The sequence below is a fragment of the Elephantulus edwardii genome, unplaced genomic scaffold (genome assembly GCF_000299155.1).
Source record: "Elephantulus edwardii isolate Elephantulus edwardi_28Jun2011 unplaced genomic scaffold, EleEdw1.0 scaffold00145, whole genome shotgun sequence".
Classification (NCBI taxonomy): Eukaryota; Metazoa; Chordata; class Mammalia; order Macroscelidea; family Macroscelididae; genus Elephantulus; species Elephantulus edwardii.
The window spans coordinates 6,382,202-6,407,357 of record NW_006399895.1 but is presented as its reverse complement, the minus strand read 5'-3'; the positions used below and the strand labels follow the sequence as shown (position 1 = coordinate 6,407,357).

The window sequence follows — 25,156 nt, the reverse complement described above, 5'->3', positions numbered from 1 at the left end:
TATTCACCAGATGCTCAAAATTTCTCACGAAGCCATTCCAGGAGTGGGCAAATAAAAGTGATTGGACTTCAGAAAAATGTCAGTGTTGTAGAATGGGACTGTCCTTGGGGTTGGGGAGAGACTGAGTAAGATGGGTTCAATAATGTATGCTGCTCTGAAACAGAGAAGGGAGAAAACTATTTAAAAGAGATAAGTGATTAGGTATTTCTGTCATGACAGGAGTCTAGAGCGATGGCTACATGGTGGAGTGGACCTGGGGGAGGGTTTGTAAAATAATGAAAGAATCTTTTCTTTTACTTTTCCAAGAGGGTAATGTCTGGTGGGGGGGGAGCCTTGGGAGGGGACAAATCTACAACAATGAATGAATGGAAATCCAAAGCCTCTGTAAATTTTCACTGAAATTAATAACAAATTTAAATTAAAAAAAAGAATTAAGTTAGAGTAAGGATGGCAATGGAAGCACCTTACCTCTGTAACTTGATTTGTGCCACTATTAGACCCTCTATTCAGAATATTATTGCTTTTCAATTTTTGACTCATGCACTTTTAACTTGTTAGTTAAATTTGTATATTCTAGGCTGCAACACTTCCATGGTACATCTTCAAGGATATGAACATGTACGGCTAAGCACAATTGATAACAGTGCATCTAAATTCCAAAATCAATCTCCATAATAGTCTATGTGTTTCCTACTGCCAAGGGGGCCCTTTGGAGTAGTGAGAGAAGACATTCACCCTGAAACCCACAGCGTCCCTTTTCAGCAGGAAGTAGCTAAGAGAATACGCCATCCCCTTTTCCTTATGAATCAGGATGGAGTCTCTCTCAGGGAGGAGTGATAGGGAATGGGAGGGACACACTGACAAAGGAGATTAATCAGAACTGGCTTTGACAAGCACTGTGGCAATTGGACAATTAAAACAGACATGGGGGGGGAAGAAGAATGAACTGGGGATGAGGGTGGAGAAAACAGTGCAACAGTGAATGAATGAAAACCCAAAATCTCTGTAAATGTTCATTAAAACTAATAAAATTTAATTTAAAAAAAAAAGTGATTGGAAAAGGAGAAAGGCAGTCCCATGGTAGCTACTGTGCACCCAGCATTCTGACATGGAGGCTCATATCCTAAAGAAAGTTTCTAAGTACCACGTTTTCATAGGACGTCTTAAATTATTTGATTGTACCTTTCCTGTTTCCCTTTTAAAAATTGGTTTGACTCCTGCTAAGTTTTAATCATCCTAAGACATTACATACTCCTTTCTCCCAATTTTTTTGATTGTTGTGATAAAAAAAAACCATGCTTCAGATTTAAACTCACGATTAGATCATTAACTAGGAAAAAGCTGGCCCCGTGTGCAGGTGATCAGATGACATAAGCAGTCTGGTTTTAATTTGTGGGCAGTACTGATTGTAACTGAAAGAGACTTGCTCTTTTTGTGGAATTGGCTGACTATTTCCCCACATCTGGAGTTAATAAAGACTTGGAGACCACATCAGTTGCGCTTTGCCGCAAGAACTCTTTGATCTGAAAAATTGAGACTGGTACAACTGCTGCTTCATAGCATTGCATCCATGTTTTTTAAGAGCTCTGGTTAAGATACCAAAATTAAAGCTCTGTGGCCTGTGCTAAAATGCTGTTAGATGGCCTTCTTTGAGAGCTGTGTATTTCAAAACATTTTTATTACAAATATTTTTAATTATGTTTCTAAATACATGATAATAATGTTTTAGTAGTTTAAGGTTTTGCCATTTTCATTTATGAGAACAGTTCTTTAAAGGGGCATTTGTTTTTTTAAAGTCTGTTTCTAAAACTAACATTAAAAACAAACTTTACCTCAGTAATGAACTGTGTTCTGGATACAGTATCACAACATTTAAGGAACAGTTGCCTAGTCTCTTGATTTGAGTGAGTTCATCTTTTTCCCTTTGCTTCTGGTGTGAGCAGTCAATAGATCATTATCTAATCAGCACTTTCTTCTTTTGGTAACAGACCATTTATAAATCAGAAAAGTCAGGTTTTTCTCTTTGTAATCACAAATGTTTAACAATTTTAAATGTGTAAGTGTATAATGTGTAGAATATAATTAATTGAGAGTGCTGATGAAAAAACATTGACAAGTTATATAGAGATTTAAACTACCAAATTACGTAGTGTCTTCAAAAGTTTGAAACTTGAAAGATAAAAATTGGAGTTTCTACAAGATTGGGGCTTACTGCGTCCATACTCTTAAATCAATGATGGGTGTATATAAAAATATGCATTAATGATTGAAAAGCATATATCCTCCTGCTGTCTTCTCCATTTTATTCTTGCCTGTACTTTTTTCTTTTTTTGCCAACTCTATGGATTTATTCTACTTTTCATCGTAGTTTCAGCCTTGTTTTGGGGCAGAGAAAAGGCTACATACTTTTTAAAAGTTGATTAACAGGAAAAAAACTACAAAAGTCCTTTTCTAAAAACATTTACCTGTTTGTATAACACATTTGTTTATATCCTTTTTATACACTATTATTTCATTTGAACACTGTCTTTGTGACATTAAACTGGAAAAAAATAGTATGTTTAACAAATCACTTTGTCTTCTATGTCTTATATCTATGCTCTATCTGTATAATTCTTAGGAATATCTTTTGTCTTGGACTTTTCAAGCATGTTCACCTCTGGGATGTGAAAGTTAAGAGTACTGACTTGAATGCTAATCCATTAAAATTACTCACCTGTGCTGCTGTTAGCAGAACTGACAAAAGGGTCAAAATCTACTTTACATCCTTTTATTTAACATTACATATGTGCACACACGTGTGCATATATAGGATCAAGTCAAACAGAACTAAAGAAGAAACTGAATTAAAAGACTAAAGAAGAATGGTATTAGCATAATTGCTCCTATCAGAACAATAGAATTATGATATTGCTCACTAATATTTAGTGGTAAAAAGTTATACTGCTACCCCAAAGATGCACAGTCAAATCCATCAACCACTCCATGGGTGAAAGATGGCCAGTCTCCTCCTGTGTGATTTACTGCCTCTGAAACTCCACTGGAGGAGTAAGCTGTGAGTTGATTCCAACTCCACAGTGAACAACTTTGTTCAAAGCACTGTCCGAAACATTCTGCTTGTTATCTCATGATACAGATACTATTAATTTGCCTTCCATTTTACTCTTGGTGTGCTTACACATTTTTTTAACCAGTGCATAAAGATACATGATGTTGTTACGTACCAACAAGTTGTCTGCACTGTGTTTACAGAGGCAGTAAATCACACACAGAGATTGTCCATCTTTGTACAATGGAACAGTTAGTGGATTTTAACCATATGCCTTCAGATCACCAGTGGAACTCCTTACCGAAAAAACAATGAAATGTCAACAGTGTGTTCAGAAATCTAATACTGAGTTTCTTGTGTGCCATTCTAGAGATTTTACAGAGAGAGAGAAATGAGAGAGTATGTGCACTCACACTCTATTGACGTAGTGTTCTAAGTTGCATTGCTAACCAAGAGGTCACCTGTTCGAATCCACCAGTAATTCAGAGGCAGAAAGACAGGAGTCTCTTCCCATTAAGATAGTTTTAGAAAGCCAGTGGAGCATTGCTGTGAACCAGAACTGATTTCATGGTAATAAGTCTGGTTTTATATTTTAGGAATTTTTACACATCCATCCATATTGTAACAAGCTAATTAATTTTATTTATCCACTTACGTGAACACTTAAGATTTTTCTACTGCTGTAATAGTTAATGGATGTGTCTTTAGCAAGCTAAAATAAATGAAATTGTTTCACATGCTGCTTGCAATAAAACATTTCCCAGTGTTTTCAATCAAGAACACCCTTCACTTGGTGTATGCTTGCTTTAACATGTTATTGTTGTTCTGTACCATTGAGTCAGAACTGACCCATAGCTGTTCATCAGGTGGGTTTTCAGAGGCAGTTTATTGCATGAGAGGAAATTGCTTATCCTTCTCCCACCAAGCAGCTGGTGGACTCGAACGGCGTGCCTTTGGGATTGCAGTGCAGCTTCTTGCCACTAGTAACCATACATTGTTGTTGTTGTTGTTAAGTGCCTTCAAGTCATTGCCTTACATTACCTTAAATATTACTTGTTTGTCGTCTTGTTTGAGTTCAGTCGCCAAATCATTATGAGAATGAGTTTATCATGTTTTTATTATTAAGGTTAATTGTCTATTTAGTGTTCTCTAGGAATGGAAGTATTGGTCGTTTGCCAGTTCAACTTTGCTTATCTAAGGCAGAGATTTACCAAAGGAAATTAATACTGCTGTGAGAAATGAAACATTTTTCATAAAACTATGCCAGAATTGACAGCCTAGTTGAAATTCAGAATGAAAAACTCTTTAGCAGAATACTTATTTGTTAACTAGTTTAGATTTCTGAACAAGGAATTGTGCCTACGGTGGTTATCTTTTATTAGAAATGTAAGGTAGTAACATTTTACCTCATTTATTTGGACTTTACTTGAAAATCTTATCACAACAAAAGGAATTTGTTTTATGTACTTAAATTTTATTCTATGTTATAGACAGAATATTAGCCTCCATCAGGTTTTGAATCATGAACCTGTGATCAAAGTGAACATTTACTTTACACAACTATCTGATGTAATTATCGCACTAAATTACACTACATGAATATTTTTTCTTTTGGTAATCTAACAACAGCATTAGAAACAAAGTCAGTAAATATATGGGTTTAGACCCCTTATTCTTTGAATTGGGCATAATCCTTCATAGAGTTTAGATAGACCTGTTTAGGTCCTTGGTGACCATGGAATTCAATTTGCATAAGTAAAATTATATTCATTAACATGTTCATTATATTACTATTTCATTTTAAGGTATATGCACCATCCCCCAATTCAGATGATTTCAATCGTGAATCTCCTAGTTATCCATCTCCCAAGCCACCAACCAGTATGTTTGCTAGCACTTTCTTTATGCAAGGTGAGTATTCTCAATAGTGTCAATTCTTCAGCAATCGTCTGTTATGTATCAGCTAATATGTTATGATATAAGGGTAAAAATACAGGTATTCAGGCATATTTTAAATGTTTGTTAGCCAGTTACAATTTAGTTAGATTTTACAGAAAATCAGTAGATTGACCATCTAGTATTCATTGAATTTATAAAAGGCTTCAAAAGAGTTTTTAGGAACATAAGTAGACTTATTGTTACTCATCTTAGCATCTTTTATAAAAAGTATGAAAGCATTTAACAACTCTTGTTCCTTATTTAAATAATAGATTCCTGTTATCCCTGGAATTACCAACATCAATGTTATTACCATTCAATTTCTTAGAATAGAATAAGAAAGGGAAAGGTCTTAGGTTGTGCAAACAGATACAGCACCCAGATACTGGCCAGAAAGTTGGTGGTTCTAATCCAGCCAGAAGTATTTCAGAAGGCAGGCCATACTGTTGTAAAACAGGACTGACATCGAGTTGGCGGGAGACTGAGAAAGGTGGGATAAATAATGTATACTGCATTGAAACAGATGAGGGAGAAAACTGTTTAAAAGGGATATGTGATTAGGTATTACTGTCATGACAGGAGTCTAGAATGAAGGCTGTATAGTGGAGTGGACCTGGGGGAAGGGATTGTAAAACAGTGAAAGAATTTTTCTTTTGCTTTTCAGAGAGAAGCGGGGGGAGGGTAGAGAGAAAAGTGCAACAATGAATGAATGGAAATCCAAAGTCTCTAAATTTTCATTAAAATTAATTTAAAAAAAAATGTAAAAAAAAATTTTTTTAAAAAAAAAAAAGGTAGGCCATGTGCCTTTTTGAAGGCCTTGAAAACTCTATGAAGGAGTTCTGTCGTGTGCACAGGGTCACCTTGAGTCAGAATCAGCTACAATTAATAAGAGGAAAAAGTAATGTCTAGCAAACCAGTGCCTAAAAAAGTTTTATTTGGTCTCCTGTGGTTTTAGACTGTGAGAAACACATACTATGGGAGAAGTAATTATCTTTGTACATAGGTTTCCTTGAGTCTATATAGATGACTGAAGACAACGTTTATTATTAGTTACTTAGGTTTGCTGTTAACAATACTGCTGTTTTCCACAGTATAAGAATGTTTCATATAAATTTCCCGTTCTAAATTGAGAAAATTTGTGTGTATAGCTGGACAGTACATTTAACAAAATATTAAATCTAGCCTGTCTCCAAATTTATCCTTTTTATTAGTTGTTTTGATGCATACTTTTTTACCTTCTGAAGATTTTTACAATGATTTACCTACCAGTGAGGATTCTTTTTAAAAGAAGAGTGAAACTGCTGCTTTTTAAAATCGTAATTATACTAATTGGCTGTAAGAAAAGTGAATAGAAACCTAAGTTGGTAAAAGGAAAAAGTAGTATCTAGAAAGTACCATTTGTATAATTTTCAAAATTAAATCTAAGGAAAATTTCATGTTTCTCTTTTTGTCTTAGATGGGACCCACAATTCTTCTGACCTTTGGAGTTCATCAAATGGGATGAGCCAGCCTGGTTTTGGTGGAATTCTGGGGACCTCCACTTCCCACATGTCTCAGTCCAGTAGTTACGGCAGCCTTCATTCACATGAACGCTTGGTAGGCCATCATCTGTGAATACAGTGCATGACTATGTTGTCCTCACCTTGTGTTCTTGTAATTACTGCCAGAGCTGTTGAAATTTGGACTTCTTTAAAGCTAAAGCAGCCCTCTTTAAAAAAATAAGAATGAAAGTAGTTAGATTTTTAACTTGCTAACTTGTAATGTTTTCTAAACATATTAGCTGTCTTGTTGTATATGGCTGTTATTTAGGAAATGTATTTAACAGATATTACTGTCTCTCCCCTTTCTAGAGTTATCCTCCACACTCAGTTTCACCAACAGACATAAACACGAGTCTGCCACCAATGTCCAGCTTCCATCGTGGCAGCACCAGCAGTTCACCTTACGTTGCTGCCTCTCACACTCCTCCCATCAATGGATCAGATAGCATTCTAGGTGAGCTCTTTCAGGGTTGACAGGATTACCAGAAATCTAATTTGGACAGTTTCAATGAAATCTCATGTCTTTGATATTTTTTTTAGAATAAAGTATTTTTTAAAAAGTACATTTTTGTCTTATTTCTGTAGGAACTAGTAAGCAAACTCATCTCTGTCTTAGCTTGATAAGCACTATACACAGAGAATACTTGCTGGTGGCCTGTGTGATTTTTTTTTTTTTAAATAGGAAACACTGTTAAAATTATGTGGAACATTAAAATGCATGGTTACTTGCTAACATTTTTTAATTTGATCCCCTACTTGAAATGCTCAGGAACCAGAGGGAATGCTGCTGGAAGCTCACAGACAGGTGATGCACTTGGAAAAGCTTTGGCATCTGTGAGTATTGATTAGATCTTACATACTCTACTAAGTGAAATTCATAAAGCTAAAAGTTGTAATTACATTTTGTGGATTGGGTATGTCAGAGTCTATATGTAACAAATTCACCTTCACTACTCATTTAGAATGATTCTTGTTTTATTTTGACATGTGCCCTTAAAATAATTAATAACACCTTTCCACCCCATCCCACAAGAGCCACTCTGATTTCCATTTAAACACCTGCCTTTCACTTAATGGAGTAGGTAGGTGTACACAGAAGAGCCATTTAGACCCATCTTTATCTAAAGCACAAATTACTGAGATTAATAGTTAAGCCTGTTTATTATCTTTAAATACACACTGTTGCTGTTCAATGCCATCAAGTCAATTCTGAGTCATACTGACCTCATTTAGTGGCCTATTAAAGTAAGTCCACCCACCAGAATCCAGAAAGACAGCTCGCTTACTCTCTTCCAGAGAATAAAGTGGTTTTTCTAAGGAATTTTTTAAGATGGAAAATATTTTACAATAAGCTGCAGCTGATTTCTATCAAGAGATGGGAAATTACTTGAGAACCTTCCAAAAGAAAAAAGTTAGATTCATTAAAGGTCTCAAGCTAAAATACGTGTTTTCCTGAACAGCTCATTTATATCTTATCAGGACATTAGTGATAAAGCAGTAATTGTCTTTTAATATCAGGTTCTTGGACTATTCGAGTTGAGATTCTTTTCCTAATGCCAAAACTAGATGCAAGCACATTTATTAGTAATCCGCAAAAGGCAGAATCAAGAACTTTAAAATAGAGACGATTGCCTTGCACTTTGTGAAGTTTCTCCTTGGACTTTGTGTATTTTTCTTTATTTATAATTAGATTTCCCACAGAATTGCCATACATTTTCTATGACTGCACTTAACCCTCTGAGGTACATTTGGTGCTGAGACTCTAATGAGGAAGTAGTAGGAAGCAACAGTTGTACATTTAAGGAGATAAACCTCTTTTGTATATTGTTTCTGTATGTTAACTTTTCTCTTTTCATAATGCCAAGGGAGTGGCAAATTTCTTGAGTTATGAGGCCAAATCAAATTCATCTACACCACTTAATGGGACATAGCACAAAGTGGAACCTTGTAAATGTTTGTTGAATTTGATCTTGGATCCTAACACAATATAGTCATGGAAGGTAGCAAACCCCAAAATGTCAGCTATAATTTGAATGTTTATAGATGCTAGACACTAAAGCGCTTATGTGTCCTTTTTCGTTTAGACCTCAAGAAAACCTTGTGAATGTCACATTTACCTCACATTATATTTGAGGAACTGAGGTTTAAACCTTTAAATAACTTGAGCTCAGAAAGATTAAGTAGCTTGCCCTTGGGACACAAAATCAGTAAGTGTAAGGCCACATGTATATTGAGTTCCAACCTGACTAGCTCCACCCTCTGTGCTCTTAACCACTACTCTGCTTCCAGAAAGAGCAATGATTGTTGTTTTCCAGTATCTATAAAGATTAAAGAGCATTGTCTCACCTTTATGTGGAGTTATCAAAAGCCTCTCTTTTAGAAAGAAAATTATGCTATTAATTTATTACACGTCACAGATAATTGCTTTTTTCACAGATAGAAGGTTTGTGAAAATCCTGTGTGGAGCAAGGCTGTTTGCACCATCTTTTCAACAGCGTGTGCTCACTTTTTCTATCACATTTCAGTAATATTTCAAACTTTCAAAATGCTTTAGCATTTAGTTAATAAAGATAAGAATGTTGCCGTTAAGTGAGTCTGACTCAGTGACTCATCATTCTGTTTCCTATGTAAATCTTCTGAGAGAAGACTGCCTATCTTTCTCCTATGGAATGGCCGGTGAATTCAGACACTGACCATTTGGTCAACAGCCCTGCACATGACACATTGCACACTTTGACATTATGTTTCACTTTGTTGTTGGTGGGTTTTGCCATTGAGTCAGAACCACCCCATAACTGACCTTCATACGGGAGATTGCCCATCTTTCTGTACAGCAGCTGTTGGATTCAAACCACGTGCCTTTGGGATTGCAGCACAGTTTTTTACCACTAAGCCACCAGATATCCTTTCTTATGTGCTGGGAAAAGGAAAAAAAATGTTGTAACACTTTATTCCTTTTTCAACATTCCATTTTTAGTCTGGAATGAACTTGCAATAGCTATGGAGTTTGCCTATAATATAATGTCTAAGTGACTCCTAGGTACTTAATTGGCTTTCTGTATTTTGTTTGCTGGTTCTGGGGGAACCCATAAAAGATACTTTTTTAAATAAAAACTCATTGCCATTGAGTTGGCATATACTCATAGCTAACCTCCATTGGGTTCCTGCGGCTGTAAATCACAGAGGAAGCTCCCTATCTTTCTCCTGAGGTGGATTCATGAGGGGGAAGCCTGTGGGTTATAGCAGCAAAATTTCGTATGGACTAGGCCACCAGAGCTCCCTGTTTCACTTACAGAAAGACAGAGAACATTTGAATCTAAACTAGGCAGTCTTTTTAAATAGAGCCGGCACTTGGTGGGCTTTTTTTCCACACCTACCCTCAAAGCTCTGTATTTCTCTTACTTTATGAAAACTTTTGAAAGAACCTTAGCTTAATATAGTGCCTAACACCTATTAGCATTAGACAGACAAGAATTTACTGTGCTCTCAGTTACCCTCCAAGCTCGTTTTCAGCTACCTTCTAATCCTAAAATATTCCCCCATATTTTGACTAGCGCAAGAGCCAGGTTGGCATTTGGAAAAGAAAATCTGAATTCATTGTGAATGGAAGCCAGAAAAGAAATGTTTAATCTATTTAGTGGGTGGGCTTAAGTTGTCATGGAAACAGCTCTGTCATCCTATGTTGTTACTAGGCAGGAGCAGCCAGGTCATTCCATAAATCATGTCTGTCATAGCTGACGATGATGCATTCCATCTGCTCCGTCACTGCGTGCCGTAGTCTGCACACTTGAAATCCTTTCCTTCAATCCATCTGCTGCCCCTTCCCCAAGCCTAGTCTCCTTCCCCAAAATGCATTCTTTCTCTAGCTCCCATCACAAACTCACATTCACTTTAATAATATGCTTAGTATAGCTCTGAAAATGTACCCAGAAACAAAAACATTACATTGTCTGGGGGTAGGAAGGATTAAAAGAGATAAGAAGGAACTTAATGAGGATTAAACTTGAGTATCGACATGCATATCAGCATTTTATGTTAGATGTTACAGATCTTTGGACATAGTTACCATGACTTTCTTGACATTTTAAGTTTATTAAAATGTGGTATTTTTAATAATGCATCTAGTTTTAGATGGAGAAGCATCATGCTGTTGTCAGTAGAACTTCTTTCTAGCTCCCCAATTGTCTAATGTATGTCTTAGAAGGTCTTTCATGTGTGAAACATCAGAGGGTGCAACCTTTGTTCTTCAGTTTATGTATTAAAGAGCACACAGAATGCTGTGTGATTAAACATGTAAGGCCAGATAATACATTTGCAAAGGTTCCTTTATTTTAGGTTTAAGCTTGGATAATTGTAGTCTTAATCTCAGGATAGCAAGAAAGAGAATTGTACATGAAAGTATTTACACAAAGTTCCCAAAGCCCTGTGGATTATGCATTAGTTTAGATAATGAAGTAGGGTAGATAGAAGGAAAGGAAAATCTGGGTATTCGTGCCATTTCTAATGTTTCCCTGAACATTTGCCAGACAGTAACCCTTTAAGATTGTGCCCATGGAGAGTTATATAGAGGAAGAAACATCTGGTTTATTTCACTGCCTAATACCATATCAAAACACTTGGTCTTTAATTTAGAGGAGATCAAACAGGAGGACTGTTTAACTTTGTTGATTATATCAGGCTTCTTTGTGATAATTTATGTTTTGATTTCTACCTCAGAGCAAGGGTGTGTGTATGTGTGTGTATGCATGTGTTCTAATCTGTATAGTTAAATGGTCAGTAGTCTCTAACAAAAGAAAAGAAAATTCAGGGAAGTTGATGTTTTAAAAGTTATTCATAAAATGTTTCTTTGTTCCTTACACTCAATAACATTAGCATAATAAAGATTAACTGAAATGTGCACTGTAGTGTTTAAAAAAATTGGGCTCACAGCTTCAGGGTTGGGTTTGGAAGCTCTCTGTTGTTTCTTTTTTGTCTGAAACCCTTTTCATTAGCCTCTGGCTTATTGGCACCCTGCTGATTGGAATAGACCATGACTGATAGGAGGAGGAGCCTCATTTGTTGCAGTAAAATGAGGCATATTACCGTTTAAGCCTGGCAGAAGGTACTGGGAGTTATTCATCATTGGTCATTTAACAGTATGAGGACCATGGACTAGCATGCAGATTGAATTCTTACTTTGTTTGTAGGGTTTATACGCTAGACACTAAATCACACCCCACCCATTTTTTTTTTTTGTTATTTCTTTTTCTTTTTAAACACCAGTGTTGGAGTTCTGAAAGGCCAGAGAGTTGGTTTTTAAAAAAAAAAAAATGCTTTACTTTGAATATTCTTTACCAAATAAAGTCTTGTGTTTAGAATGTCCTAAATAACAACACAAAAATTTAGCAGAATCATATGTTGTGTATATGACTTGGTAATAGATTAATTAGACAAAGTTGTATAAAATGATCTGTGATCCAAAAGACTATATTATCATGTCTTTTTTTTAATATTGTATTGCACTTCCTGTCCTTCCCACACACACTGCTTTTTACATAAAATAAAGGGAACCAGAGAAATCATGCAACTTTGTTGGACCAAACCAAGGTTAGGAGAATTTTTTTTTTTAAATTTTTATAATTTTTTTTGTGCATATACCATCAAATCAGATCTGACTGGTACAGGAGGAGATTATCCCTCCTTCTCCAGCAGAGTATCTGGTGGATTTGAACCACATACCTCTGGGATTGCAGTGCAGCTTCTTGCCACTAGCCCACCAGAGCTCCCTTGTTAGGAAAAATTTTTATAATGAATCTATCATTTGTTCTGATTGACAAAGTAGAGCCAGTGAATGTAATGGGTAAGTTGTTGTTGTTGTTGTTGTTGTTGTTATGTGCCATCAAGTCACAACTCATAGCGACCCTGTGTTTAATAGCCCTAAACTCTTTTCTTTCCTGTGCCAATCGCACCGTCTCTGATACACCCATCCTGATTACCGTAGTCACTGAATCAATCCACCTCATAGGGCCTTTCTCTCCTGTGCTGTCCCTCCACCTTCCCAAGCATGATGTCCCTCTCCCAAGGACTGGTCCCTCCTTACAACATATCCAAAGTATGTTAGATGAAGCCTCAGAATCCTTGCCTCCAAGGAGCAGCCCAGTTTAACCCTCTCCATGATGAATCTGTTTGTTTTCCTAGCATTCCATTGTACCCTCAGTACTCTTCTCCAGCACCACAGCTCGGAGGCATCAATTCTCCTTCTGTCCTCCCTAGTCTTGTCCAACTCTCTGATGCCTAACAAGTGATTGCAAAGACCTTGGCCTGTATCAGACGCACCTTACTCTCCAGAGACACACCACTGCTCTTCAGAACTTTGGAAAGGTCCCTAACAGCAGACTTTCCGATTGGAATACGTCTTTTAATTTCCTTGCTACTGGTTGACTGTGGAGTGGAGCCAAGCAAACTGAAGCTGTGAACAATCTCAATCTCTTCACCATCCATCCTGATGAGTAGGGAAGTGTAAATGGGGATGCTTTTTGGGAAAACAACAGACTTTTATGTTTTTCATTTGACACATCTTGCTGATACTGTTCCTTTTTTAGACAGTGATACTTTTTTAAGGTTCATAATTTACATTTCGTAGCATCAGAGTATTTCAAGTCAGCCATTGGAATGTGGTGATCATTTATGACTTTAATGTGTAACTTCTTCCTCTGTTGAGATAAAGGAGCTGTCACCAGTAGTGGAAATAAAGGGGTGATTTAGTTATGGTGACAGAATAGTCAGGGAATATAGGGGTTGACAGTTCACATCTACACTGCAAAGTCCGTACCTTCCTAAGCTGGCAGCACAATGTTGCCACAGGTAGCCCCAGACCTGGGAGAATTTCCTGTCCTCATTCTCACAGCTGATGCCAAAAAACTGATTTGTGAATTACTTCTTCATTATAAAATAACAATATCCCTATGTTTTATCACAAAAGTATGATAGCAAACTTTAGTGCATTTTCATCCCTTTTTTCAAAAAAGAAAAACTACTGTTGATTGCATGCTTTGTGCAAAACAGTACCAAGAAGTGATAGATTTGAAATTGGATAATATTATGCCCTTGTCTTCAGAGAACTTACAGTCAAGGCAGATGCAGAGATGATGATAATGTTAGGATATAAAGTGACGTAAAAGACCAAGAAAAGTACAAGTTATTTTAAAGTATAAGGGAATTGTAAATGGGAAGGTGACATTTGAGCCGAGCTTTGATGTGGTATAGTATTCTCTCAGGAAGGTGTTTAGAAGCAGGCATTCTGAAAAGGCAAACTGTTCAGGAAAAGGAAAAAATGCTGGATAATAGGGTACATAAGGTTAGAAGGTAAAAAGATATCTCTTGTCACCATGTTACGGAAAATATTATATGTCATGCTATTTTATTTAGTAGGCAACAGGAAATACTGAATGTGACATTCAGCTCTTCAAAACTGTGATTTAGGACAATCATTGAGGCCATTGTGTATGAGATGAAAGGAACAAGAATAACTAAAAATATAAAGACCAAAATAGACCAGTCACAACTCATAAAAAGACTTGGTGTAGTATCATGGCAGTGAAAAGGAGCTGCACTATCCCAAAAACTTGTAGAAAAAGAATTATCAACAGACACAAACATATTGAACTTTTAAAACTGATTAGTATTGTGGGAGAGTTGGGTAAAGGCAATGAGAAAGATCTGGTGTGAAAACTTGTGTATGAACTTTGTAAATAAACCAGTATAAAATAAACACTTAAATTTTAAAAATTATTATTGTACTGTATATAAGCAACACCACATATTTGATCAACTTCGACATGTGCACTGCAGTGACAGTGATTCATCACCTTCAGGCTGTGTGTCCATAATTTTTCGTAAATTATGCCACCACCACTGACATATCTTCCGTGCACACTGAGAGGGGGTGGGAATTTCCTACCAATGCCCTCAACCCTTTAAAGACTAATTACTTTTGGTTTCTATGTATTTACTTCAATAATCTACTCATGCATTGGAATATAAATCTTTATGACTGGGTAGTATTCCATTGTGTTTGTGTATATTTATCATTTTTGTTGTTGTAAAGATGTTTTAGAAGTTTTTTGTATTAGACTCCTTCTAAATTTATATTGTTTTTATTATGTACTGTCTAGTTGGAACCAACTCAAACCAGTGGATTTCCAAAGACAGTAAATCTTAATTGGGGGAGATTACTCATCTGTTTCCTGTGGAACTGCTCATGGAGTCAAACCAAGTGCCTTTGGGTTTGCAGCACAACTTCTTACCACTAAGCCACCAGAGCACCCTACTGAATATATGGTTTCCACAGATTTCCTTCTATTCTGTAGGATTTAAATTTGGGGGTTTTTTGTTTTGCTTTTTTTTAACAAAACGTTGTGATGAACAGGACTGTCATTTATTTTAAGTAGTCTCATTTGTGTATTTTGGGTTTTGCTACTTGTTCCTTTCAGAAAAACCTAGGTCCCACAGCTTTATCTCTGTTTTCTGTGAATTTTCTTCTTTCACTATTCAAATTAACGTCTTTGATCCATTTTGAATTGTGTATAGTTATTGTTGTTGATTGCTGTCATCGAGCACAACTCATAGCGACCCTGTGAACAAAAGGCTTGAAGACTTTCTTTAACTATTGACATTTATCAAAGTTCATAGAGTTTCCAGAGGCATGTTGTTTAAAAAGTGGATGCTAGGCATTGATTGTTACTCTGCATGTGAGTACTTAATTTTATCAAGACATGTTAAAGAGACTCTACTTTTCTTTTTGGAAGTATTTCATACTCTTGTTAAAAGATACTTGACCATCTATGTATGGACTTATTTCTGGGAAATTGATTTGATGACCATGAGAGTGGAATTCCTAAACTAGTTCAAAGATACAGAAGAATAGAAGTTGAAAAGTTAAGAAGCTTGGGTTGATGGTGCTAACTTGGGTTTAGATATTTCTAACTTGAGATGCAAAGGCATTTGACTATATAGATCACAGAAAATTGTGGCTAACCTTAAGGAGAAAGGGAATCTCAGAACACTTGATTGTGCTTATGCAAGACCTATACTTGGACCAGGCAGCAGTCCTCAGGACAGAGCAAGGAAACTCTGCATGGTTCAGAATTAGGAAGGGAGTGTGTCCAAGATGCTTCCTGTCTCCATACCTTTTCAGTCTATATTCATTCAAAACAGATCATTTGGGAGGCTGAGCTTTATGAGGAGGAATTTCGCATCAGGATTGGAGGAAGACTCAGCAGCAGCCTATGCTATGCAGACGACACAACCTTGCTTGCTGAAACTGAGGCAGACCTGAAGTACTTGCTACAGAAGGTCAAGGACAGTAGTCTTCAATATGGATTGAAGCTCAACATCAAGAAGACAAAGATTCTCACCACTGGGCCAGTTAGCAGCACCATGATAGATGGAGAAGAGACGGAGGTTGTTAACAATTATTTGTTCGGCTCCTCAATCAGCACTCTTGGCACCCACAGTCAAGAAATCAAAAGACTAAATTGCACTGGAAAAATCTGTTGTCACGGATCTCTCCAGAGTACTGAAAAGCAACAATGTCAGTCTAGAGACTGATGCTCCTAATCCAGGCCATGGTCTTTGCAGTTACTTGCTGTGCTTCGAAGAGCTAGACAGGTGACTAAGGCTGAGTCTTAAACATACCATGGACCACCAAGAAAACAAATAGGTCTGTCTCGGATAGAGTGAAACCAAGTTTCTCCTTGGAGGCTACGGTTTTGAAGCTCTGTCTCCCATACTTTGTATGGGCCAAGAGGGACTGGTCTGTAAAGAAGGACATCATGCTTAGAAGGGTGGATGGACAGTGAAGGAGAGGAAGACCACAGATGAGATGAATTGATACAGTGATTGGGGCAGTTAGAGGTGTCTCAGTCCGTGAGTCTGGCTCAGGAGAGGGCAGGGTTCAGAACTACTGTTCATAGGGTCGCTATGGGTCGCAGGTGACTCTACAAGCACATAACATTGTTTTGTTTGAATCCATTTTTGTGATCATTGTGTCAGGCTGTCTTAATTGAGGGTTTCCTTTTTTCCCCCTAACCCTTACCAAGCATTATTTCCTCCTCCAGAGAGTGATCCCTGTACAAATTGAGACAGAATCTCATCATCTTTGTTTCTAGGAAATCTGGCTGTACTTCTTCCAAAACATATTTTTTTCAGTGACAACTGCTTTTTAAAAACACCTTAAAGAGGTCTTTTGGACTAGATTTAGCCAGAGCTGAAGTAGATCACTGTATTGTATGCAGGTCTCAAGCCCCCTTAAACTTTTTAAAAGATAACAATTTTAAGAGTAATAATACTGATCTTATAATGTTGGTTTGTTTTTTGTTTTGTTTTTTCTTGTCAAACAGATTCCAACTCCTATATCAGACTGTAACTATGCTCTACAGAATTTTTCAGTGACTAGTTTTTTGTTTGTTTGGAGGTAGATGTTGAGGTCTCATGAGAAGCCTCTTCATGTATTCATATTTCCAACCTTTAGGTTAGCTGCTCAGCATGTTAACCATTTGCACTACCCAGTGTCTCCTGTCCTCTGACATAATGCTTTTCATACTGAAGTCCTCCTTGAGAGACTTTGGAACTTTCTAATAATTTTTCTTTTCCAAAACTGAAATCCTACTTGGCTATTTAGAGAAATAATGCTTAAAGGCTTTTAAAATTGTGACAGGTTAGTAATAGGATACTATTTGACATGCTGATGTGTAGCAAAAGAACAGTTTCTGATAATTGCTATTTGCAATTACTGTGATCTTTTAAAAAGGACCTAGCTCAATACCTAGCTTTTTCAGCATTTGTATTCTTGAGGAGCAATGTTGAAATTCCTGTATACCATAATTGAGGTCTATTTCAATTCATTTGATCTCTAAGTGAATTAGAAGAAAGTTGTTTCTATTGGATGACTCTGCCCTACATGTAGTTTTTCTTTTTAAAATATATGACCACAGATTATCTATAAAAGTTGATTTGTCAGCCCCTCAGTTTTGTATTGAGATGTCAGAGTGATAAGACTGGCTTCTTAGATATTGTGTCACTTTTTGGCAATATGAATTGAATACAAAGTATGGAAAGGAAATCTTTAGCCAAAATAACGAAATTTATGCATCCAAATTGTCATCTTCAAAATAGGCCTCTTGGGAGATGAAGTCAACAAATAATCTTGGAAGAAATTTTTAACTATTTTCAGGACTTTTTAACTTTGTTCAATGGTGACATTTTTTTTTATTTTACAAATTATTCTTTGGGAGCAACTTTGGGTTGTTTTGTCTGTTTGTCTGTTTGCTTGTTTTTAATAACCCCCATGTTGTTTGACATCAGAATGGTCTAAAATGTAGGTGATCAAAATAGGTTAAGGGGGTTTTTTATTAAATTTTATTAATTGTCACAAACATTTACAGAGATTTTGGGTTTCCATTCATTCATTGTTGCACTATTTTCTCTACCCTCCCCGCCCCAGTTCGTTCCTCTTCCCCCCCCCCCTTGAAAGTGTTTTAATTGTCCAGTTGCAACAGTGCTTGTCAAAGCCGGTTCTGATTAATCTCCTTTGTCAGTGTGTCCTTTGCCATTCCCTATCACTCCTCCCTGAGAGAGACTTCACCCTGATTCATAAGGAAAAGGGGATGGCGTATTCTCTTAGCTACTTCCTGCTGAAAAGGGACGCTGTTGGTTTCAGGGTGAAGATCTTCTCTCACTACTCTAAAGGGCCCCTTTGGCAATAGGAAACATGTAGACTATTGTGGAGATTGATTTTGGAATTTACATGCACTGTTATCATTTGTGCTTAGCCGTACATGTTCATATCCTTGAAGATGTATCATGGAAGTGTTGCAGCCTAGAAGACACCTATTTAACAAGTTAAAAGTAGGAGTCAAAAATTAAAAAGCAATAATATTCCAAGTAGAGGCGAGGCTCTAATAGTGGCACAAATCAAGTTACAGAGAGAAAGTAGTTCTTACAATAAAAGGCCTATTGATTAGCACTTTGTCTATTACAGTATAAAGGTTAAGAACCACAAGATGTAGAGTCTCAACCATGTCATTTATTGTTCTTAAGTCCTGGAGCAAATTCCATCTATCACTGGGTTGTTTTACAGCTCAGAAGTCCACATGCAAGGCAGAGGTGAAGTAAGGAACTGCTTATGAGGTTTTTCCGTCAATTCTAACAACAAAGACATAGAAGAGTTGGGACCTCAGAAGGCTTTTAGGACCAAATAGTAGGCTCTTGTGTCCAGGAGAAAACGAATATACTTACCAGTAATGTTAATGCTCACCCACAGCTCTTCTGGGAGGATCTAAATCATTGAAGCGTCTAGGTTAACTCTTTTAATGACATGTAAGATGTATCAAAAAAATTCTTTTGACTTATAAACTGTTTGTAAAGATAAACCATCCTAGATGATAATTAATCTTTTTAAAAGATAATACTTGGTTAGAGGGTATATTCTAGAAAGATTGTTTATCAGATTTTGGTAATTTTTTTCTCATTTGTTTTTACAATTGTTTTAACAATTAAGAGACTAAGCCTTTACATGGTACATTTTAATCTTAGTTTTTAAATTGGTACTTTTGTATCCTTTCTACAATAAAAAAACCCCAAAACTGATGAAATAATTTTTCACTCTCAGTGACATGGCATGATAGCCTAAATTATAAAAATGGCTTCATATGAATGGGTTTATGGCTTTGTTGTTTCTTGAAAGACATGTATCTCTCTTTTCTCTGCTTAGATTTATTCTCCTGACCATACCAGCAGTAGTTTCCCATCAAATCCATCAACACCAGTTGGATCACCCTCACCTCTCACAGGTAAGATTTTTTTGTCTTAAGAAACTACTTAATAACATACTTGGTACTACTGGAAAATAATTAGGGATTTATTTTTCAATTAAATTCGTTTATATTTTGACTAAGAAAAACATACAGCAAGTCTGCCTAATGCACTCTTTTTAAATACTGAAGTATGTACTGGGTTTTAATTGAAATTCATTGTTGAACCAGCTCATAGCTGACCCTTCAAACAGGTTTTTGAGATGCTGTGAATTGCATGAGAATCATTTGTACTTTTGTTTCTAAAACAGCTTGCAGTGGTTGCTAAAAGTAATTGTTCTAACAGGATAAAAATAAGGTTAGGTAATCAAGATGAATATAAAATAATGCTGTACAATGAATGAATGGAATCCCAAAATCTCTGTAGATGTTCATTGAAATGAAAAATAACCTAAATTTAAAAAAAAAAATAATAATGCTGTAGAAGAAAGTATTGACAATATACGGGGAAATGACATATTTAGAAATACATTTTTATTACTGTCCACATTTACTTGATACCATGTGTAAGACTTAGTAGTGAATAACATTTCCTCTGATAGATTTACTAAGTTATTATATAAAACACACACGCTTTCACCTAGAAACACACTCGTTTCTGTCAAGTTAGAACTGACTCATAGCTGACCCTGCAGCTGGTTTCTGAGGTTACATATCTCACAGGAAGAGATTGCCCATCTCTCTCCCAAGAGCCTCCGGTGGATTCAAACTGCCAGAGAGGCATGGCCTTTGAGATAGCAGTGACACTCCCTATAGGCGAGGCTGCCAGTTGTTAGGTGCCATCATGTTGACTATAGTTATATCAGAACTTTGTCCCCTCCTGCACAATCCTCACAATCTCCCACATGCTCATTACTGCAGTCACAGTGTCAGTGCTTCTCCTTGAGGGTCTGCCTCTCTTTCGATCACTCTCTGCCTTTCCCAGCATGATGTCTTCTAAGGACTAGAAACTCCTGACAGCATGCCCAAAGCTATGACATGAGGGATGTCACCATCCTTGCCTCTAAGGAGCACCCTGGTTACCCTTCCTCCAAGCCAGATTTGTTTGTTCTTTTGGCAGTCCATGGGATGTTCAGTGCTTTTTAACAACACCACAATTCCAAAGGCTATCAGAGCTCGCGAGCGAGCTCGCTTGCTTGCTCGCTCAGTCTCTGTAACATTATTTCCTTTGGAATAATGCCACTTTTCTGTTAAAATACCTCCACATTTACAGACTTTGTGAGTTTTATTAGTAAAGATAAATAAGCAGTTCAGGTCTGCTTTACTTTTTCAATTTGATGGGAATTTTTCTCCCCACATCTGTTTTGAGCAATAGATCTTTTCCAAAGTATAAATTTGTTAAGACTTATTTGTCATTAGTGTATATGGGGCTAATTAGAGTATGAGAAGTTAATGAAGAGAAAGGACTATGTTTATTATTTGGTAAACTCTAAAAGCTTAAACTAAGCTGTAATTTTTCTGAGCCTCATAAAGAAGAAATTAATTCCTTCTAAGGAGAAGACAATAGACAGCTGTGTAAATTGCCATAGACCTTCAGCCATAGTTGACTTCTGAAGTTATTCTTTTCCTGAGCTAGTCATTAGTTATGCTCATAGGACTTTTTATTTTACTTATTTATTGGATTTAGCCTTTTTACATTGTCTGGCTCTCTGAAAATCAGGATACTAAGTATCAGGGCTCTTTCTGTCACCTGTGCTTTGTGTATTAGTCTAAGAAGCATTCCTGTGTGAGATGATGAACTGCTGGCAGCTGCTTCCAGCTATTAGCGGGTTCTGCCACTTTCTCAGACACCGTGGCTTCAGCTGTCTAGTAAAAGTTGAACAGCTGTTCCCCACATAGACAGGACTATGAAAGACCCATTGACTTAAAGTTGTTGTTTAACAGAAGGCTGAAATTACAGGAAGAATGATGTAACTTTAACCCTCCCCTCACCCACTTTGCACAGTTTTACTAAAATGATCGGTGTAGTTTTTGCCTCAGCCTCTGACTTTCTCATCTCAGGTGCCCACACTAATTTTGATTGTATGATCTCACTGCCTCCTGTACCTAGCAAGTCAGCTACAAAACTATCCCTTGGTTTTTGTTAACAGTGGGTAGGAAGGTAGGCAGCAGAGAAACTCAGCTTTTATGAAAGATCATCAGTGAAATACTCAAAAATGTAGACATTTTGTTTAAAATAATGATCCAAAGTAAATCTCCTATTTCATCCTCTATCATTATTTTATGTTCAATGGCAGAGAACTCTCTCTTCCTTTAAAATCAGGTGATAGATGAATATCGATGGACTATTCAGTTGTATAATGGAGGCATTAATAGGCTTTTCAAAAAAGCATGCATAATCAAAGAAAAACACTTTAATAAATTCCTGCTGAGAAAGGCAAATCAAGAGGCTGGTTTATGCACGTGTATATTCTAACTCCTATATCTAGTCTTCCCTTGTTATCTACACATGCACACAAACGTCAGAGCAGAGGTAGAAAGGGGAGCAATAAGTGATAAAACATACACAGTTGAAAGAAAACAAACAAGTTAGAGCTCCTACATAGTATATGATGATTATATCCTACCTTATGTGGTGGTGTCCTGTTATCTAGGATGAAAAACTACCTTCTGTCTGTGGCCAATCCTTATGGCCAAGTGTTGGTCAGACTCAGCAAAAGTGAGGATTAGTATACAGGTGCACAGCCTCATGAGTAAGAGAAATGAAGTCTTGATACATGCTGCAGTGTGAATGGGTGCTGAGACATGTGAATAAGTCAGTCACAAAAGGGAAAAAAAAATTGTATGGTCTAACTTGGATAGGAAGACAGAAAGAGCAAATGTACAGAGACCAGAAATTTTTTTTAGCCATTACTGGTGGTTGAAAGGGAGTGCAAGAAACAGGGATTAACAAGTGATGGGGAAAATAATTTCTCTGATTAAAAAGTAGGACTGTACAGTCAGAGTCAATAAATTCCTGTCAGTAAATTTTACACCTGTAAAAAGTAAATTAAGAAAAGGATTAAGACTCATCCATGGACAGAATAAATTCCCCATCAGATATGTCTATCTGCCTTCCCTTTACTACGTTGAGGTGGTAAGTCATCAATTCAAGGCACCATATGCAGACACAGTATCCAAAATAAGTAAAAGAACCATCTCTTGCATGTTTAATGAATCTTTTTGCATCAGATGACTTTCATGTCTGATTTGACAGCTAGCATTGGACCTAAGGCAGTTGTTCACAACCCAACTATGACCACCATGACTTAGACATCAGGATTTAGCCCAAGTTCTAAGAATAGAAATACTCCTGTGTCACTTTAGACAAGGATAGGCTCTTCTAAATAAAATTGGGGCTCTCAAAATTAGATAGAATACTGAAATGGTTACATAATCTTTGATTTAACAGTGTTAGAGTTTGATTTTAACCAAGTGTTTTACAGTGGGACAGCCCGTTTTATAATGTATCCAAAAAGGTGTAGGTATATAAATAATTAGTCTACAATGAAGAAACAAAAGTATTTTGGTATATGTTTTCCCTCTGGTGAATTACATTTTGGGAATTGATATTAGCATAGTTTTTTTTTTCTATCACTGTCAAAACAAATGTATCTGAGTAACTCGGCACACATTTGTAATTCTCAAACACTAAGCTAATGAAGAGCCACAAAATTGACCTGTTTTTGCAGGTAGGTTCATGTTGACAGTTCTTAATGTTTAAATACAAAATGTTGCATATAGTACACTTAGCAATTTGTTCATAAAGTACACTTTAAGAAATTTGATCAGTTTGTTGTCATTAGATGACCAGCCACACAGGAGGGGGGTTAGGGAGTAAAATGATTAGAAAATACGATACTGTAAATATTAAGGGGAAAGTAGGGGAGGAGATTTTAAAATAATTTAGGTGGATTCTTTTTCAGAAGAGTCTGATTAATCATAAAGAAATTCTTAATTGTACATCATAGTTTCAAAAAAATAATAGTCTCATTGCCGAGTCAGATCCATAGCTCATTGCTCATAGCTGACCCTCAAGTGGGTTTTCAGTTTAGAAAGCACTAATTGGCTCAGGGAACTCTAGTGGCCTAGTGGGTCAGGAGGTTGTGCTGTCAGCCCAACTCCACCAGCTGCTCTGCAGGAAAAAGATACCCTTCTATGCAACCTCTTATGAAAACCTGCTGAAGGGTCAGGTGTGAGTTGGTTGCAACTCAATAACAGTGAGTTGAACTCACTCAAGTCACTGGTAACATTTTGGCTGGTTGATTTTTATGTGAATTCTTCATATTGTTGCTGAGTTTTTCTAGATGCTATATCTTACTTTTAAGTTATTAAATTACATTACAAGCCTTTGTTTTAATAAGCAAATTTAGATAATCTGCATTTATTTGTGTTGTTTCTCTAAGGTTACATTTATTTGTATGTCTAGCAGGAAGTCTCTTGATCCTCAATTGTATTTTTTTCTTAGAGGTAAAATATTTCTTAGTTGATGAAGTACTTAATTTTTTTTTTATTTTTATGTTTAGACATTTTTATAAAATCACCTCATTATGCACATAAATTATGAAATTTAATTAGGTTCTGAAGAAAATTTGTGTTCAGTGCAAAATATATATGACTGGTAGGAAAATAATTACTAGGTTGTTCAGTATTTAAACTATACTGTTAAGCTAAAGTGTACGGCCTTGGTTTTTATGAAATGGCATACACCATTGTCTTAAATTATCTTATTTTCTTCCATGTGATAACATTGACCTGTAACAAAAACTCTAGTGTAATATAGTTTAAAACTTAACAATATATGAGAAAAATTAAATAACTCTTAAAATTTCGAATATAATTCAGATTTCCTCTGAAGTTTATATATCTACATAGATAAAATGCAATGGTCTTTATATTTTCTGTAAATAGCTGCTACTTTCAAAAGCACAGTCATGAAATAGTAAAGATTTTAGATCAGTCTTTGCCATTTTAAAGCAATTTTAGGATTGTTGCTGAGTGCTATAGAGTTGTAACAGACCCATACTTGACCCTCCAGTGTGCTCTCAGAGCAGTAAGTAAATTACATGGGAGGAGATTACCCATCTTACTCTCAAAAAGCACCTGGTGGATTCAAACCATGTACCTTTAGGTTGGCAGTACAGTGCCTTAACTCTGAGCCACATTTTCCTCAGCACATGGATAAGTTAATTCTTCATTTTATTTTTAAATTTTTATTTATTCTAATCTTAATTTGTCTCCTTTATCTCTTTACTTTTTTTTTATCCTTGACACTTTTCTAAAGTTAAAAAATAAGCAACACTAAAATTTCTATGCTATTTCTCAAAATTATTGTTTTTGTTATTGGTGTTGGGTACCTTCAAGTTAAGTACCACTCATAGCAATCCTGTGAACAAAAGACCTGAACTTTATTCGATCCTGTGCTATCCTCAGATTTTATGGCACACATGAGCCCATTACAACAGTCACGGTGTCAGTCTACCTGGTCATTGATCTTGCTATCCTTCTCCTACCCTCCACCCTTACTAACAACATGTCCCTCTCCAAGGAACAGCCCCTTTTAGCAACATGACCAAAGTATGTGAGGCAAAGCCTCATCATTCTTGTCTCCAAAGAGCACTCCAACTGCACCCTCTCCAAGACATATCTGTTTGTTCTTTTGGCCATCTATGAGATGTTCAGTACTCTTTTCCAACACGACTGCTCAAACGCATCAGTTCTTCTAAAAATAAATAGTATATTTTGTGGGTAATTACGAAAATACTATGGTGGAGGGTGGAGCTGGGAAGTAAGTGGGT

At 36.4% G+C, this 25,156-nt stretch overlaps 1 protein-coding gene across 6 annotated transcripts in view; it reads left to right on the top strand.

The window, feature by feature from the left end:
• TCF12 (transcription factor 12) overlaps positions 1-25,156 on the top strand; it is a 452,598-nt gene that overhangs the window by 386,713 nt on the left and 40,729 nt on the right. For all 6 annotated transcript variants that reach the window (XM_006894508.1, XM_006894511.1, XM_006894510.1 and 3 more), the window contains 5 exons: positions 4,855-4,960; positions 6,444-6,583; positions 6,838-6,982; positions 7,298-7,362; positions 19,280-19,358. In XM_006894508.1, coding sequence (XP_006894570.1) covers positions 4,855-4,960; positions 6,444-6,583; positions 6,838-6,982; positions 7,298-7,362; positions 19,280-19,358 — 535 coding nt within the window. The remainder of the gene's footprint in view (positions 1-4,854; positions 4,961-6,443; positions 6,584-6,837; positions 6,983-7,297; positions 7,363-19,279; positions 19,359-25,156) is intronic.